Genomic DNA, 17,231 nt, shown 5'->3' with positions numbered 1-17,231 from the left:
TTGTGATCTGCAAAGTTCATAAACTTCCAAAAACTCCAAATGAATTATTAGTTCACATTTACCAGGGCAACATGAATTTCAATTACAAGGGCTGCAAAAAACAAACAAACAATTGAATTTAATTTAAATAGTTTTTCAATTAATTACTTATACCAAATTATTTTTGTGAAAAATAAAATAAAAATTAGTCTTTATTATTTGTATAAAGTTCTACTTACAAAAATGGAATAAATCAAATAGCAAAATCTTTTAATCAACGAACTGACGTCACACACAACGCTATGATAATGTTCTTGCGCTCAGAGAGCGCCAAAGTAACGGAACTGCGCAGTGAGTCACCTTGTTAGTGTATGGGTACATGCCGTTCGGCATTCTTATAAGAGAAGAGAACAGACGAGCACAACAACAGTTTTCGTTTGCCGGCTGTTTGCAACGAACGCATTCCTAATAAGCGGTTGCCGCATCACTTTCACACTTGTCCGCGCTCACCTTTTTTGATTGTTTCGCGTTTGTCGTGTGGGCGCGCGCCGCCGAGCAATAAAAATAATAAATAAATAAAATAGGGAATATTGTGATTAGGAGACGTTTAAGGAGTGTGTTGCGTGGGGCTTGCTGCGTGCTGCGTGGTGTGTGGCCAAACAATTAATACAAATATTAATTAATTGATGTGAGGAGATGGCCGTCGAAATCACAAACACAATATTATCGCTACAGCCGGCCGTTGAGGCTGAACCGTTGGCGCCGCAATCGTTCCACTGGCAGCTCGAGGATTACGCATACTTTCACAAGTGCGGAGAGATAACCACATCGCCGGACGTACAATGTTTCGGTTTCAATTGCGCCTTCTGCCCGGCCATTTGTCTACAATTTTCGGTTTTCATAGATCACATACGCGGCCATCACATGCAGGAACTGCGCCGGCGCTACGAGGGCGCCGATGTGAAAATTGAACAAACAACGCAAACCGATTTCAATCTAATGATAATGGATATGCATCTCGAAGGTGCGCCAACAATAACAGGAACAGCAGCAGTGGCAGCAGCAACACCAACAACAACAACAGTGCTCAATGCAACACCTACTCCAGTGGCCCCAACAAAACGCACAAAGAACCCGCCCAATTGGAATGAGGCGCAGGCTTCAATGGGGCTGCCAGACATGGACATGGGCCTAGACCTCGCTAACGTTGTACAAACATCGGCGCTGCCAAAGACGAGCAACAACAATGCTGCGCTATTGCAACTAAACAGCACGGCAACAGCAGCAACAACAACTGCACTAGCAACAACAACAACAACAACAGCAGCAGCAACACCTGACGAAATGGACTTCGTTTATGTTATGGAAAATCCATTGCCACCCTCGCCTCCGCCATCGGCTGACATTTCGCGCTGCGAGCAGAACGCGCGACTGCACTCGATAGATCCATTTGAAATATTGCATGAGGTCTGTTCTTCAGCAGTCGCGCACACACACACACACACCCATACCAATACCCAGGCACAGCCACACACACAGGCACTAGCGCAGACACCAGCACAGGCACATGCACAGGCACACGCGCATGCACATGCAAACACACACACCCACACACATACACAAGCGAACAGCAAGACGAATACATACGAGGCGGCGGAGTCCAGTGGCGCTGTCAGTGTGGTCGCCCATCCCCGTTATGAGACACGGCGCGTGGTAAGTTAATCGTTGATTCTTGTTCGCACACAGCGCCCGCCTCCCCCTTTATTCAGCCCGCTCTATTCCCTGGCCATGCGGTCATTTGGCTGCCGTTGTTTTCCTTGTTGTTGTGAAAAGAACAACAGCAAAGAAAAGGGGTTTCCGTTGTTCTGGCCCTTAGCAAATAGGTTCGACAGCGGCTGCTCGACCTTCAAAATAACGGCGCATTAGCGGCTGCGGCAACGGCAATGTCAGCAGCAGCAGCAGCCACAAAATACGAAAAACTGTGTCGCATTTATAGCATACCCTATGTCCATGCAACCAATAGGGCATGCACTGTTTAGTAATCACTTGAACTGTGAGCTAGCTTTTTATGTTGATTTTAGTTAGATTTTATGAAATATTAAATTAATTAGCGGTGAATGTGGAAATCTCTTGTATATATAAATATTGATTGATATCTATTTATAAATTTGTATATCATCTCTGCTTATGTAGAGTATATCATAGTCGAGTTCCAGCCAGCCAGAGAATTCAGAAATCAAAAATAGAATTTAGCTATGGAAAGTTTTTTTTTTTCTTGTTGGCATTGAAGATGCCTGCAAACTGTGCATAACAAAGCAGGGTATCTCAGCAGTCGCGTTGCAGTCGTTTGCCATTCATTACATTTTGTTTACGTCCTCGTTTATCCCGATATTCAGCCTTGGGAGCTGTTTCGACCAGGCGTGGCGACAGGGGCGTAGTCAGACGCACTTCATCAGCTTCAGTAGCGAGAGTATTCGCTATTTTTACTCGCGGGCAGCGTGCGACGTGTTTTTTTTTTTTTTCATTTTCACTTGTTTTGGTTTCGTCAAAAAAACTCAGATTTTTTTTGTGGAAATACTATATAATGACGCCAAAAAATGCTACGACAAACGCTAGACAGCAAAAAAAAAAAAAAAAAAAAAAAAAAAAAACAACTGATTTCTAGCAACAACAACATAATAAATTTATGTGCTCACAAAATAAATACAGCCGAGGCGTGGAAAAAAGCCTTCGATTAATGTGCTAGAACAAAAAAGAAATGGAAACAAAAACAAAACTACTTCTGTTTATATTTATTTATTTATTTTTTGCTTTCGGCTTTTTGTTTTGCGCTGATTTTGTCAAACATACAAAAAAAAAAAAAAAAAGTGAAATAGAAATAAAATAAACATTTAAACTAGCTCTAAACAATTTAAATAAAAAAGTAGTTCGAAAAGATGTCAAAAAACCAAAAACAAAAACTATTTAGAAGAGTGAAGACTTGAATAAGATTTAAATGTGTATGTATCTATTATAATATATGTGTATATACATACATATGCATGACTTCTTTAGAATACCCATTGAAAATGGAAGTACAGATTCCCTAATAGTTATGTAACTAAGCAGAAAGAGGCGTGATAGATCCAAGAAAAAAAACTGTATATGTACATAAGTATTTATATTTTTGAACCGGATGACGAACGAAATTGATCTATGCTCTAGACATTTGTTGCTATGATCCCAACTATCTCAGAGCACTTAAGAACAGGAAACTTAGATTTGAGAGCTGTTATATATGTTTTTTATGTAACTTAAAATATATATTTATCTTTCCTGTTCCTCTATATTAATATTTATTTATAAAAAAAAAAAAATTAAATAAATAAAACAATAACATGCCCATCGGCAGCTACTGACGGTATAATACACGTTCACAATTTCGGAATCGGCAGCCAGCCAAAAGTTATTAAAATATACCCTCGATTTTCGTTTCAATTTCAATTTCCACAATCTATATTTGGCACAGCATTTGCAGTAAAGCTTTTTACCTATTTTCTTTCCAAATTTGGTCATCTTATAAATATAAAAATTGTAGAACATATCAATTCATTGATATATACATATAAATATATTGTGAGTATTTTTTGCCCATGGACAGACATGGCATGTTGCAATCGGGCGGAACAGACTGCAGTATACTCTTTCAAGATACAATATTCGTCAAATTGGTTTACAAAATTTCCACAGGGTGTGTTTATTATTATATAATAAACTTGGTGTGGGTGTAACTGTTGAAGAGCTAATTATTAACTCCAGATTTCTAGCTGTAAAACTGTTGAACACACCTCTTACAAAGCTGATAATTTATTTATACACATTCATATATTTCACACTCCAAGTCTTTAACTTTCATAGTGCCTTTAATGGGCGTTTCCCAAAAGCTGGACCATTTTATAGTATGTAAATACACATGAGCTTCGCTAACATTTTCCTCTTTTTACTACTTTAGCGAACATAAAACCATGAGATTAAAATTTAAATTATTTACTTAAATGAAATAAGTTTTTGAGCTTTTACCCTTTTTTGATGAGGTATTTTGCGTGAATGTTGGTAAATTTGTGGGACCTGAATATGATATATACATTTATATATATTTTATATATACACTAAAGAGCAAAAAAAAAAAAAAAAAAATATTAAAAATTTGCATTTTGTAAAAATGAAAATGCGTCAATATAAATATTAAATTATTGTGGCCTGAAAAATTGCATGCCCCGTGAGAGGGTGGCTTATAAAATTCTGGAAAAAAAATGTATATATATACATATATATTTTATATAAAATATTTATATTATTTATGTATATTCGCATAAATCACTGTTATTTACCTAATAATAGATATTTCACAAAAACGAATTTGGTCGTCATTTTCATTGAAAGATTTTTGCTCTACATTGAGTCTAGGCTACTTTATCGTTTAACCCCCCGCCTTAACCCTGCTTTCGATATCAGACTACATAGAACTCATGGAAATACAATTGTTGTTTTTGCCCCCAACCCCAGACGGGTCTACTCATAGAAGTTTCTATACAATTACGAGTAATAGCCACTCCATAGCTAACGGAGGCAAGCTCTTTTATTTTTTTACGAATACTCGTCCATGATGTGAAAAGAGAGTATATTGGGTTCTACTATTGATAAACGATAAACTCATTAATAGACATTTTCAATTTAATAATGTACATCTTTATATATATTTGTATATATTTATATATATTTCTATATACCAAAACTTGAAGTAACATCACAAAGTGCCTATTATTAGGGAGCTAAATCTTTCTCAGTTTTACAGTTAGAGCTGTAACATTTTGGATGTTGTTCAATGCTAACCTCTAGTTCTAGTCTAGTTTAGTTCTAGATTTACTACTATATAAGAATTCAATATATTATATGTAGAGATTCCTCATATATTTATGTATATAATAATATATAATACCTTCTATATTTATATATGAAATGTATTATAAATACTTTTTAGGGTTTGGCAAATCTTTTTCCTATAAAGACAAAAATTCATATAGATATTTACATCTTGAACGAGTATTAGGCAGTCGATAGTGTATTTTAGTTGTTTTTTTTTTTTTTTTTTTTTGTTTTGGTTGCTTTTTTTTATCAATAAGTCTGGGGGCACATTTGCCTGTTAACGTTGACGTTACTATTATCTATAAACCGGGAAAGTAAACAACGAAGCAAATTATCTATGCTTCGATTAGGCAGACATATATATACATACATACATATATGCTATTAGGGGTATGCACAGTGGAGCTAAATGGCTGATAAACACATCATAATTCAATTGAAGTATTTCACTTTTCATTTATTTGGGTTGACCTAGATCTATCTATGAATTATTTCTCGTTTTTTTTTTAAATAACATAAATAGAACTTTAAAAATTTTCCATTAATTATCTATAAGAAAGTACAACTCTTGCCACTTGAGATTAAAATCCGTTGCAATTCTATAGATCATATTGGAATATAGTATAGGAACATACGACTCTATTCCAATCCCGCAAGAGAATCTCTTACTCATCGACGACGACAACGACGACGCGTCGTCGATATCAGCTCAGGCTGTGGGCAATAAAACAATTTCAATTCAATTTTTTTTTTCGTCGCTATTGAAACGGCTCAATAGATAAGGTGAACGAACGTGTGTATTCCACACAGCTCTCCCATTGGCCTAAGCAGCTTTTAATGTACATTTAAACACCGGTAAATTGGTATTTTTAGAGCACTTGTCATAAAATACAAAAGCAAAAGAAACACCTATCGCAATGTTTCTCGATTGAAGCGCATAAATCATTAAACACGCCTGAAGTGTGGAAATCATAATATTACAGACTATATATGTGTACATTAGCACAAGAGCCGTTATAAATTATTAAGATCGGGATCTGCTCAAAAGTAACTGAAAATATTTAATGAAAAAACTTGATTGAAAACCGATCAAAATGAGTCATATATCTCGATAACTTGTAGATCTTTTGATACCCAAGCTCTGTCATCAATCTGAAACATGATATAATATATTAAATTATTTAATGCGATTAAGTAGTTCATGTAACTTAAGAGTTCCAACTCTATTAATCATAGTTTATTCTTAAATGAAAGAAAACGTCTTATATATATTGAAAAAAAAAAAAAAAAAAAAAAAAAAAACAAACAAAACTGGAATGCAGACCTAATAAATTAAGTGATATATGTCTAGTAACTTGTGAGTTTCTGTATTTTAAGTATCATTCAACTGATGGAAAAAAGATAAACTATTTCATGCGATTCACTGATGAAATGTAATTAATATGCAAAAGATTATTTGCGAAATTGTTAGCCTAAATAAGCACAGAGAATTATTTCATATCATCAGCCCCATGGAGTTTTTTTTTTTTACTTTGTCACGAATTGATAATTCCTCATGCTTCACTTGATAAAATTGCGAATTACAGATAATCTCTGGCTAATTTACGATTGCCTTAAACTAAGATTATAGCTAACAGCCTAAGTAAACAGGTGTAGTTTATGCTCCAAAAAGAACAAATATATATATATATATATTATATTTGTACATTTATGTGATTAATAAGTTTCAAGGACTCGATCATTTGTCTTCTTATAAAAACTACGCTAAATTCTCTCTTGTCTTTTATGATCGATCTGTCTCTCTCTCTCTCTCTCCCTTTCACACTTTTTGTTTTTATTATCAGCTACGCTTATTAAATAATTAACATGTACCACCAAAATTATTCATTTAGCATATTTTTAATGCTGCGACTTTAACTTGTTTTCCCAGCGCTTTATAGATAGCCGCAGTTGGGTTTTGTCCGATTTCACCCACGCACACAAAACACCTGTCCCAGGTCTGGCTGCACTGATCGATCAGTTGATTTATCGTCTCAGGTTTATAATCAGTCTAATTAAATTACTAACTGCCTTGTGACTGACTGATGAAATTTATTTGCTTTTAGTTTTAGTTTTTCGTTCTTTATGAACCGTGAACCAAATAAGTTAATATCGCCGCATTAGGTGCAAAAATTGATTGCATCGAATACTTGGAGCATTATCTATGTGATTTCAGCATTTCGAGTAGTGCCCGGATCGATAGACAAAGTGTTCTTTGTGTACACGCGTCTCGCAACACTTTTAGCTGCGATTACGTCACAAATGCTTAGCTTTACCTTTTACGACTGCTATGTAGGGGCTCTCTCTGTGTATATATAGCTGTATATACTCTATAATAATTTGTAGATAGGCTATGATAATAAACAATTGGCTAATACAGATATCGATAGCACGTGAGTGGGTGAAACATTGCTGGGGGGAGAATGATTGTTGAAGGAAGAGAGAGGGAGTGAGAGAGACGTGGATATTAGATAGATGAGAGAAGGTGGATACTAGATACATAGATACATAGGTACATAGATATTAGGATAGTTATCTAAGTATATCTTACTTACATAGATGTTGATATACTTATCTAAGTATCTCTTAGATACATAGATGTTGATATACTTATCTAAGTATCTCTTAGATACATAGATACATAGATTCATAGATACATAGATACATATATATATATATATATATAGATACATAGATAAATAGATATAGATATCTAAGTATCTCTTAGATACATAGATACATAGATATCTAAGTATCTCTTAGATACATAGATATCTAAGTATCTCTTAGATACATAGATACATAGATATCTAAGTATCTCTTAGATACATAGATACATAGATGCATAGATACTTGAGATAATTATCTAAGTATCTCTTAGATACATAGATATTGATATACTTATCTAAGTATCTCTTAGATACATAGATATTGATATACTTATCTAAGTATCTCTTAGTTACTTAGATACATAGATACTCAGATATTTAGATGTCTAATTAAATTATCTGTTCATGTTTTTTATTATCTTTGGCTATCCATTGGTCCATCTGCGATATTTTGTCTATTTCTTTGCAATACTATCATTTTTTCTAGGGTATTCATTAGTCTATCAACTGCTCAGCATTGCTTTGAATGTGGCAAAAGCTTTGTAATATTTCCATCCGTTTCTTGGTTTATCTCTTTCTTGCAATAGGTGCAATAGGCTAGGGTTAAGTATTCATCTCATACTCTTCTACAATCATAGGGTATCCAGTGGTCCATCAGTGATTGTGCAACTAGGTTGTGGCTCTTGCATGTTATGTGGCCTTTTGGCCCGGCTGTTTCGTAGCGATTATCATACGAACATATTAAACTGTTCCCCTTTTATGGCACTTGGAGCTCATTTTGTTTATGTAGCATACAAATAAGCGCCACGAGCTGCCGTGCGAGTGCTGCTGGCAGTGGCAGCGGCAGCTGAAACGGGTCTTTTCTTTGGCCTGCGAGTGGCCGTGTGGCAAGTGGAGTAGTTGCAGATATGCCTTATTGATTAGCAAAGCCCCAATGGAAGCCCACCCCGTTTGCAGCTTTTAATCAATCAAATCGTGGCAAACACTCAGCTTTAAAGTAAATAAACAAATGCGAAAAGTTTCAACAATATTTAATGCAATTTGTCGACGGGCTGACAGCGTTTTGAAGCCGTTTTCCAGGCCAAATGTTTTATAAGGGTATTAAATGTGTTTTAATGGCATTAGCATGAATCTTTTATTTGCTTTTGGCTTGTAACGGCACAAAGGCAATGCCGCTTGACGATGGCCAACAGACCGAGAGTCGAGGGCCCAGAGCCCAGAGCCAACACCCATTAGAATTCCGCCCACAGCTAATTTTCATGGATTTCGCTTAGCGAACGCCCTCTAGTTGCCACGCCCATCTCTGCTTTGCCTGCCGATGATAATCAACAATTGACGCTGCGGTTGATAAATGCCATTTGATTAATTTGTGGAACAACAGCTGGCTGGACATCGCCATCGCCATCGCCATCGCCATCATCATCAAAGGAATTGATTGCGTTACCCGCATATTTTGTGTCATCTGTGCCGTCGTCTGCTCCAGTGGCAAATGCAATAAACAATCATTTTTAATTGAGCAGCGACATCGAACACATCAAACAGGGCTCCATCATATGGCCACATCCACTGTTAACAGCGCCAAATACACACAAATTATAACAATACAGCTCGAGGCTGATGACGCTGCTCCGCTGCTCTGCGTCCGCGTCTGCAGTCTATTCGGACTGCATGATATTGATATGGATGACGCTTATCAGCAAACATTCTGAGTGACAAACACATTACATAACTTGGCTAACTGATCGAATTGTCAACAATTTCTACTCTATTCATGATTTTGTAGAGGATTCGTTCAGGTTCTGCATAGACTATTTAAAATAATATACAATATTATATATTATGATTGTTACAATATTATATGTTGGTTGATATATGATGATTGGCAAATAGTTGAATTTCATTTGTTTCATTTATATTGTAATAATTTAAATATTATATTAATTATCCAGTCAATCAGGCAGCTAATAGATCGCCCAACATTCTAGTTATGGAAATAGTCTTAGTTAGCTATGGAATCAGTCAATCAAACAGTCTATCAATCCGTTAAATCTGTGCTGTCTAAATAATTCCAGCTTCTGTTGAGTCTTTACTAATCAATCAGTCAATCAATCAATATACCAAAAGTTTGAGTTAACAAATTCCACAAAAATCTTTAATATTCTATAAATAAATCATTCATTAAATTAATTGATTAATATTCTCTGTCCATATTCAAAGTCATAATCTAAATCTATCTTACATCATTTAATAACTTTTACTTTATTATTTAGTCAACCAATTAGTCAGTCTATCACTCTGAAAGTTCTAGACGAGCCCATTCTATGCTTTAGCTGACAAACACCTCGACCATTGCTTAACTCTAATTTCAGACTCAGATTCTTAAATTTCATAAGTCTTCCACTACAAATTCTTTTTCGCTCTTTAGATTTCTAATGAATTTTCGACCCCTTTGCATTAGAGAATACACACACACACACACACACACATACAGACACGCACATGTGTATGTGTTTATTGTATATGTAAATAAACTCGATAAATGGTTCTGCGATCAGGTTTCAATTTGTTCCGAGTCTCCCCATTATTGTTGTTGTTGTTGTTGTTGTGGCTGCCTTTTTATTGAATTTTTATGCAATTTTGTTAACTGGATCAATTATTTCAATTGCGTGTTCAGTAAACACAGACGGCGTCCGTGACGCAGACGCCCCATCAATAGTGGACAGCGGTCAAGCCCCCTTTGTGCCACCACGCCATGCCACCGCTGCCACACCCAATTTGACAGGCCGCAGCGAGCCAAACAAACCCAATCCCTAAGTGCTCCAACGTCGCTCGAACGTCATCGCCCGAGTGTTATATTTTACTTATTTGTAGTTTTTATTTTGTATATTCCTCATATTTAGCTGGCATTGTTTTGGCACGCTCTACAAATTGCGCGCCTTCGCTGCAGAAATCTACAGAAACAGCTGCTAAACCATTTGCTGAAGCTACCCTAGATACCCTGGATACACATAGACTTACATATATATATGCTATGTAGCTATACACATGCACAGGGACATATAGACTGACTGTATGTTGCATGCAACAGAGCCCAGGTGGACCCCACCCTTAGTACTCGCAATTGCTATACCCTGCAAGCTTTGAGAGTATGCAAAGTGGGCATATGTGCTTAACAGATAAAGGATGGCATGGCTGAGCTAGACAGTATGAGTCAGTATGTAGTCTATCTCTGTCTGCCTACTTTGCATCTACACACATTTCTAAAGGCGTTCAACTAGAAAAATATAAAATCTAGAGATTATAACGTAAGAGAGGCCTTCAAATAACATTCTTAAACGTATTCTTGATCATTAGCTGAGTACATATAGACGGTTCTTCTGCCGTCTAACCGTGCATCCATTTGGCTATTTATACCTCTATCCATATCGATCTATTTAACTAGACATCTAACTGGAAACGTTAACACATTCATAGCTCAAGGGTATCAAGGGAGTTTTAGAACTACAAAACAGTAAGTAACATATAAAATTTATAAGAAAAATACAAATAGGAAATTAGTCAAAAGATTTAAGCAATGCTGTTTCAGTACTCTATAAAACTAATAGCTAAAATTGAAAATTGATAAAAAAAAAAATACCCATGTACAATTAGAGAAGAAAGAAAATGAAAATGCGAAAATTAAATTAATTAAAAATGTATCACAGATTTTGTTAAAGCTCTATATAGAACTATTTATAGTCTCTCAAAGTTAAATCAATCAAAGTTAAGCTAGCCATAGGGTATTTGCTAGTCGTGCACTCGCCACACATATGCTCTTCCTTTTTACCTGGCCGACAACGTGCCAGCCACATACCTTTAGGGCGGACAGCAACAAGAACAACAACAACTACAGCGAATGGTACATGTTTTTCTGCTTTATTTACTGCAAAATCGAGTTCACTTTTGGGTAGTTCTGGGTTGGGTTTTGTGTTGCGTCGGCTATGGGGTGTTTTTTTTTTTTTTTCAAGTTTGTGCTTCAGCTCGAGCTGTCTGTTGGCCGTTCTTTGATTTCCTCTTTTCGCTTTCAATTGGGGCCAAGGTCTGCAATGCTTCACTTGTTCAATTAACAAACAGCGAAATACCATTGATTAATATTGAAAAGGTCAGGGTTTGCTTTTGGCAGTCGATAGGTTTCACTGCACAGCGGGCTTAGTATTAGCAAGGCATTCAGATTGTGTATAAGAAAATGCAGAGTATTATCCATATTATCGCCATTTGATTGACTCTCAATCGAAATGTGAAGAAGTAAAGTGAGTTCGATTGCCTCTTCCAGACTCTCCCAATTGGCTTCACACACAATTCTTCTTTAACTGCAATCAGTTATATTTATTGATTCGCTGGATGGGCCAGCAACAGTTATTGCAAATCGAACGAATCGACTGAAGAATCAAGAAAACAAAATGCCCATAAAAGCGGGTCAACAATTGCAGCACTTGTCGCACTTTTAATTCACGACAATCAGGCGGCAACTTCCATTTTCCATTTTGCGATTATGAGCGAATGCGCCAAATGAAACAGAAAACATTTCTCCTCAAAAGTGTACTGATGGAATAAGAGATACTCTGTTTGCGTTGTCTTAGATATACTTTTGAAATGTTGATACAAGTAAAGCTCTTGCTAAGACTAATAGACCCATTCGCTTTAAATAAGGATGTAGCATATGATATCCTAAAGAATAATTATCATTAATAATATAGCTTAAATATCATTATCATATATACACGACAGGCATATATCTACAATTATTATTATATTTTTTATATACCAAAGTGTTAAATACTGGACAGTATCAAAATCGCATTCATTGTCCAACAAACCAATATACCCTTTAAAAAAAAAAACAGTGCCTAACAAACCTAGGCTCACATTAATTAAAACCAGTTGGATCCGGATATTACTGCATGCAAATTTATAGGTTTTTAATGTGCAGATAATTCTGAGTTTGAGATACTTTCTAGATATTCTATGGAATATGAAAACTGTCGTCGTGCTTGAAATTGACTCCCATGTGGCTACACTTCGTTCTATGTAATTCTATCTAAGCTTTGGCATTCTGCAGCTGGAAACAAAGTTCGAGTTTCGCTAGGAAGTAATTTGATATGATCTACGACAAGTGAAATATTTATTCGATTGCTAGAATATTTTATGTAGATTTGCTGTCTTAAATTCAATGCAATTTCAGTAAAAAATTCTGGAAAACTCTTCTCTGTACTAGTTACAATATACCCTGTAATTTGTAGGGTATATTGTTATCAGTATCTTTTTATAAATTCTATGAAATTTCAGTAGAAAATTCTTGTTTTAGGTATTTTCTACAGTATACCCTGTAACTTATAGGGTATATTTATACACCCTATCTTTTTATATTCACATATTTCTTTACATAAATTCTTTATCTTTTCTTATTACTTTATTTCACATTATAAAATTCTAGATCTACAAAATACAGGGTATATACAGTATTTCCCCTGTTTCCGTTGTTGCTTTCGTAGAGTTTTATGACATAAATTATTTTTCCATTGTTGTACGTGGCTGATAAAGCGACTGATCTTAGAGTAGGAAAAGAACAAGAAGAAGAGGAAGCGCATTGTATGAGACACGCGATATACCCTTGAATAATTCATCAAATGCCATGGACAATGCAAACAAATGAAAGCAATGTAAATGCAAACATATTTCGAACAAAAAACAACTTTAGATATACATACAGATATATAATATATATGTACATACATAGGGGCAAATTGTTATAGTTGTAAAAAGCTGTGCACAATGTGCGATAAGCCATGTCGATGACGACGAGGGCGCTCAGCTCCAAAAGGCCAATAGCCGCTGTTATTTACACTTGCTAAGGGCGGAACTGGGGCGAGCGGAGCCAGGAGACTTTCCCTTTCCCTTTCCCATTTTCTTGCTCTTCTTTTGTTCTTCTTTGTTTTGTTGTAAACACGTGAAGTGAAGACACGATCATATGATTTTATTTATGCGTGCGTATCCGTGGGTTATCTATATACGTATTTATTTACACGAATGCGAAATATTTGCTCTTTTTGCCAGGCAATGCAGCGCAAGCTACGCGACGCGGAAAAGCAAACTGCTACAGCTGCTGCAGAGCAACAACAACAACAACAACAACAACAACTGCAGCAATTGCAATTACAACTACAACAGCAGCGCCAGCATATGGAGCAGAATGTGCTCGAGTTAACCCCGCCGGCCACGCCCCCAACACCAATGCCGCCCAATTCGCCCACCAGCAGCGTTGCAAGCAGCGTGGACTTGAAGCTGGTGAGCCTTATAAAAAATAAACAACAACAACAGTAATTTTATCTCACTTTTTCTCTCTTTATCTTCCTCTCTCTCTCACACACAGCGCACGCGTCGCGAACTCGAGCGCAATCGCGAATTCGTCTGCTCTCTGCTGGTCGCCTATGAGCGCAGCGAGAAGCTCTGGAATCCCAAGCATCCCGACTACAAATACAATGCCAAGCGCAGCGTCTACAATGAATTGGCCGCGCCCCTACAGGCCGTCTTTCAGATACCGCTAACCGGCGCCGAGGTCTTCGCCGTGCTGAAGGAGCTGCGCGGTCGCTACCGGCGCGAGCTGAGCAAACTGAACTCGTTGGGCGACAAGTACAAGTCGCGTCTGTGGTACTTCGAGAAGATGCACTTCTTGCGAGGCGTCATTGAAGCTAAGAGAGCCGAGCGAGAGGCAAAGGTAAGGGTTAGGGAAAAAAGGGTTGATGGGTAAATGGGGAAGATGGCTTTCACACGAAACAAAGAGAAGGAGAGGGAGAGGGAGAGGGAGAGAGAGACGTAATGATATCAGTGAAGTGGAAGATTAGTTTCACACGAAGGATAGAGAGGGAGAGGCGAAGGTCAGGCTTAAGAAGCTATCAAGGGAGATGAAACTGCCAAAGATAAGGTTTAGGGTTTGTCAATATTGATGGGTAAATTAGCTGTTTGCACTGAAAACGTGATTTCACGCAAAAAGTAAACAGAGGGAGAGAGAGAGAGAGAGAGAGAGGCTAAAGCTCTACTCATAGCCTTAGCAATAGGGTAGTTAAGGTAAAGCTAATCATGAGAAAAATGTAAATTGTGTTCACCACCCGGAAGATTGGGTTTCAAGTTTTGCCTGACTTTCTATCTCATTTTCTTAGAAATTGAGACGAGAGAGAAGAAGCAGGAATAAATCCCAAGTCGTATACATAATAATAGGGTAGGCTGGGTTCTCTACCCGGTAGAGCTGACAAGCGTGCATGGGTATCCAGTTCTATTATGAAAGTAATTCCCAGAATCGAGCGTGCTTCCGTTCTCATTTTCAGCTACATAGCTATGGGAGAAGGGAAAAGGAAGCTATTAGCCTGTGTAAAACATAGACCTGAACCCATTGAATTTTCAATTTACAGATATTAGTTATGCTTATTCTGGTTTATTTAGTATATTTATTTATAATAATAATACCATATCGAATGCTTCCCTATTCAACTATATTTACGCACAGTCTTTAATTTCACATTCATTCCCAGAACGAATCAGCTGAGAGTGAAAAGTCCTGTGAAACGGACAGCGAATCGACCACAAAGTCAGCGCAATACCGAGAGGTGCTAAGCTGTTTGATCGATGGCTTCAGGCGCCAGGAGTGTCTATGGAATCCGCAGCACTTTGACTATAACAGCTGCAGCAAGAAGGAGCTATACCGGCAGATCTCAGCGGAGCTCTTGGAGGAGCTCAACTACGAGATGAGCGGCGAGGACTGCTACAAGGAGTTGCAGAAGCTGCGCACGCGCTATCGCAAGGAGCTGCGCATGGTGATCAAGCATAAGGGTCTCTATCTGCCCAAGCTGTGGTGCTACGATGAGCTGGAGTTTCTACAGAAGATTCTTCAGGAGCAGATCTTCAATAAGATCAGCAAGGTGAGTAGTAGTAGTAGATTAAATAGAATACCATTGCCAAATATTTACGTTGATTGTTTTGTAGAAAAAGGGAGTTGTGGAATCGTATCGTCGAACCAAGTTCATTGATGCCAGCAGCATTAGCTTCGAGCTGCAGGAGGATCAGCTGCAGTTTGTGGAAATCTATCGCAACTATCCCGCCCTTTGGGATGTCGATCATCCCGATTTTCGTTCAAATGCCTATCGCACTCACGCCCTGGGCCAGATGCTGGAGGAGCTCAATACGACATTTCAAAGGACCTACACCACAGCCGAGCTGGAGAAGACTTTGTTTGAGTTGCGCAAGGACTTCTCGGCGCAGAAACGCAAGATCCTAACAAATGCCTCGGACTGCAGCAGCATTTCCTTGCTACATGCGAAACTTGGCCAGTTTCTCGAACCGAATCTGGGTCCCTTTCGCTGTGACGTGTGCAGCGAGCTGGTGAAGACCTGCGATCAGTACAAAGTACATCGGGCGGCGCATGACGGCACACAGCCCTTCATTTGCACGCTCTGCGGCAAGGGCTTCCAAATGCCCTGCAATCTGACGGTGCACATTCGGCGCCATAGACGGGACTTCCCCTACGCCTGCGAGCAGTGCGACAAGCGCTTCGCCACATCCACTGAGGTGGCCATCCACATGCGCACGCACACGGGCGAACGGCCCTACATCTGTGACCTGTGCGGCAAGTCGTTTAAGACGTGGTCGTTCTTCGATATACACCGGCGCACGCATCTGAATCAGTCGTCGTTCCATTGTCCCATCTGCGACAAGGGCTTCTATGAGAAGAATCGCTTCACCGATCACATGAATGCCCATCTGAATATACGCAAGCATTTGTGCACCGTCTGCGGCAAGACCTTCACCACATACGGCAACCTCAAGAAGCACACCGAACTCCATCTGGCCGTGAAGAAGTACAAGTGTGGAGCTTGTGGCAAGCGCTTTGCACAGTTCGCCAGTTTGCGTTGGCACAGAAAACGTGAGCACACTTCAGAGCAGCAGCAGCAACAGGAGGAGGAGCAGCAGCTGGAGCAGGAGGTGGCGGTGGAGGTCGAGGAGCAGTCACAACAATACTCTCCCACAGCCAACGTCTAATCAATTTGCCAGCTATTTACAAAGCCATTACAGGCAGTCGATTCAATTTGGCATGTACTCAGAGATACTCACTACTCAGTAGAGAACGCGTGTACTTAACACATCTTCTAAATACCACCAAGTGATCTGCCTAGCCTATAAACTAACGTCTAGCTCAAATGGTATAAATATCATATTCAATAGTTGTTAGTCTTTGGTATATCTTTTAAGCAAACGATCTCAACTTAGTTTTAATTATATTTAAGCTAGCTATGTTAGCAAATTTCTTATATCATTTAAGTACCTATATATATATGTATGTATATTATTTATTTACTTCCAGCTGTTTTTAAATTGATGTATTAGTAAGTGTTAAACGAGCATACTTAATTAGTTTATAGCGTTCCCAACTAACTTTAAACATATTCAACGCCATAGCTATAGCATAGGTGGAATATAGATCTAAGTTTAGAAATTAAGTTTCAACAGGCTTCAAATTCATATATCAATTTATGTAAAATAATATAGACAAAAGTTTTAAAATAATTATTTATATATACACAAATATATTTGAATAAAAATATATATATTAAATTATTTACATAAAAATATATACAAAAATATATATATGTAAACATATAACATAAATAT

At 37.7% G+C, this 17,231-nt stretch overlaps 1 protein-coding gene across 1 annotated transcript; it reads left to right on the top strand.

The window, feature by feature from the left end:
- The first annotated feature begins 367 nt into the window (after positions 1-367).
- On the top strand, positions 368-17,228 carry rgr (regular). The gene is made up of 5 exons (XM_089471108.1): positions 368-1,692; positions 13,626-13,856; positions 13,942-14,286; positions 15,098-15,484; positions 15,549-17,228. Exons 1-5 carry the CDS (start codon positions 676-678, stop codon positions 16,599-16,601), a joined length of 3,033 nt encoding a protein of 1,010 aa, XP_089327234.1. The 5' UTR covers positions 368-675; the 3' UTR covers positions 16,602-17,228.
- Positions 17,229-17,231: the final 3 nt, after the last annotated feature.

This window comes from Drosophila arizonae, chromosome 5 (genome assembly GCF_054131065.1).
Source record: "Drosophila arizonae isolate 15081-1271.41 chromosome 5, UAZ_ARI_1.0, whole genome shotgun sequence".
Taxonomy (NCBI): Eukaryota; Metazoa; Arthropoda; class Insecta; order Diptera; family Drosophilidae; genus Drosophila; species Drosophila arizonae.
This window is presented reverse-complemented; position numbering and strand designations above follow the sequence as displayed.

Excerpts from the sequence above, each read along its gene's own strand:
- rgr (XM_089471108.1), top strand. The coding sequence starts at position 676 with ATGGCCGTCGAAATCACAAACACAATATTATCGCTACAGCCGGCCGTT. Across the intron at positions 1,693-13,625 it reads GTTATGAGACACGGCGCGTG|GCAATGCAGCGCAAGCTACG; the intron begins GTAAGTTAATCG and ends TCTTTTTGCCAG. Across the intron at positions 15,485-15,548 it reads TCTTCAATAAGATCAGCAAG|AAAAAGGGAGTTGTGGAATC; the intron begins GTGAGTAGTAGT and ends ATTGTTTTGTAG.